The 1,875-nt window shown below is 35.5% G+C and overlaps 1 protein-coding gene across 2 annotated transcripts; it reads left to right on the top strand.

Moving 5' to 3' along the window:
* Positions 1–6: 6 nt before the first annotated feature.
* On the top strand, positions 7–1,559 carry LOC107576629 (complement C1q-like protein 2). Of its 2 annotated transcripts, XM_016262774.1 has the most exons (4): positions 7–208; positions 414–497; positions 1,000–1,137; positions 1,238–1,559. In XM_016262774.1, exons 1-4 carry the CDS (start codon positions 40–42, stop codon positions 1,522–1,524), a joined length of 678 nt encoding a protein of 225 aa, XP_016118260.1. In that variant the 5' UTR covers positions 7–39; the 3' UTR covers positions 1,525–1,559. The 2 variants fall into 2 exon arrangements, with proteins under 2 accessions (XP_016118260.1, XP_016118261.1); XM_016262775.1 differs by lacking the exon at positions 414–497.
* Positions 1,560–1,875: the final 316 nt, after the last annotated feature.

Below are 1,875 nucleotides of genomic sequence, written 5' to 3'. Positions count from 1 at the left end.
GGGATTTTGTTGTGCAGTGCTAGTGTCCGGCAGTGCATAATGTTGGTTCTTATAACACTTGTAATGCTCAATGTTTGGGTTATTCCAGCAGATGAAGTACTTTCACCAAACATAAATCTCCTTGAAGTACTAGAGAAAATAACAACCATGGAAAAAAGGATGGAATCTATGGAGAATGAAATGGAGCGACTAAAAACCGAGAACAAAGGTAACGTGACGGGATACTATACATGACCGTGCCAGTTTAAAATGAACCGCAATTTGTATATGTCTAAATGTTTATAACACCATATTGTTTTACTGAAAGATTATAAAAAAAGTTAAGTTGCGTATCACTACTTGACAAAGTTAAGTCTTTCTTCAGCTTATATTCACTGTCCACATATGCACTAAACATTTGTTTATTATTTTAGAACAAGCAGAAGAACTGACGATTTTGAATAAAACAACAGTTGACACCAATATCAAACTGGATGAACTAATGAAGCAGAATCAAGGTAACAAATGACAATTTCTAAAGTCACTAAAAATTAAGGCTGTTACAACTTTGTAAAAATTTGTCATCAAGTTAAATGAGTCGGGATTCATTTAATGTTGAATTTTGCTTTTTTATTTTTATATATTTTTCTAAAATATGTAGCTCCACAGTACTGCAGTTTGTACAGAGCTTAAGTTACACTCTTGGTCTTCCGCATGAATACATTAAACTTATCAAATGTGACCGTAACGACATAATATTATAAAATATTTGTGTTCCATATAAATGCCGTTTTTAAACTAATCATCCCAAATCCTGGGGAAAAATTTTTTTTTAAGATTTATTGAGCACTAAATCCCTATTAGAATGCATTTCTGCAGAATGAAGACTGGAGTAATGGCAAATAAATTAAATGTATTCTTGTAAACCATGAAATGCAGCCTTAAGAGACAAATCTTACCAACCCAAAACTTTTGAACAATAAGCATGAGAGAATTTGTAATCTGATTTGTTTGTTTTAGCTCCTAAAGTGGCTTTCTCAGCCTCTCTGTTGAGCTCTTTCGGACCACAAAGCGTTGGACCCTTTCATAATGGTCTACACACCCTGATTTATGAATATGTCTTCCTTAATATTGGCGACTCCTATGATCCAAACACAGGTGAATCTATTCATATAGTGACTGTATCTGTGTTTTTTTTTATTTATTTTTTTATAATGCTCTCATTTGAATGCATCTAATTAACCACTGTCTGTTACAGGAATCTTTACAGCACCTGTGAGGGGAGCGTATGCTTTCAGGGTCTTCTCCAAGGCCTTTGGAAGTCCAGAGAGAGATGTTACTGCAGGCCTATTTAAGAATGACCAGCACATCATTTCTACACATGGACAGCAAGCAAGCGGTTTTATCAGCTCTTCAAATGGAGTCTCTCTGCTGCTAGAAGAAGGGGATCAAATGAAGGTGAATCTCTATCCTGGACAATGGATTTTCGACGATGGAGAACATCATCACAGCACATTCAGTGGACATCTGCTTTTCCCCATGTGAGCTTGCAGACCATTTATAAAATTAAAAAAGCAAAAGCATGTCCTTAAACCGCTTAAATCATTGTACTTAATGTAACTGAATGTATAATCAAGTGTCTGTCAAATTCATATAATTTCTTAATATGGCTTTAAATCAGTGTCATTAGTGTAAAATGAAAATGTGCAGAATGCAACATTACAACTGATGGAAAAGATTATGTATTGGCGTATCGGCACAAATTCATGGGTTCACTTCCAGCAGCTTGACTGGGCCAAAAGCAAGAATAAAAATACCTGTTTCTTAGTGCATCTGTCCTACAGTTTGACGGTTCTGTCATGAGCTGATGAGGCTCTCGTTAAGCTGCAGTACACT

Source organism: Sinocyclocheilus grahami, unplaced genomic scaffold (assembly GCF_001515645.1).
Source record: "Sinocyclocheilus grahami isolate Dianchi unplaced genomic scaffold, SAMN03320097.WGS_v1.1 scaffold4062.1, whole genome shotgun sequence".
In the NCBI taxonomy this organism is placed as follows: Eukaryota; Metazoa; Chordata; class Actinopteri; order Cypriniformes; family Cyprinidae; genus Sinocyclocheilus; species Sinocyclocheilus grahami.
This window is presented reverse-complemented; position numbering and strand designations above follow the sequence as displayed.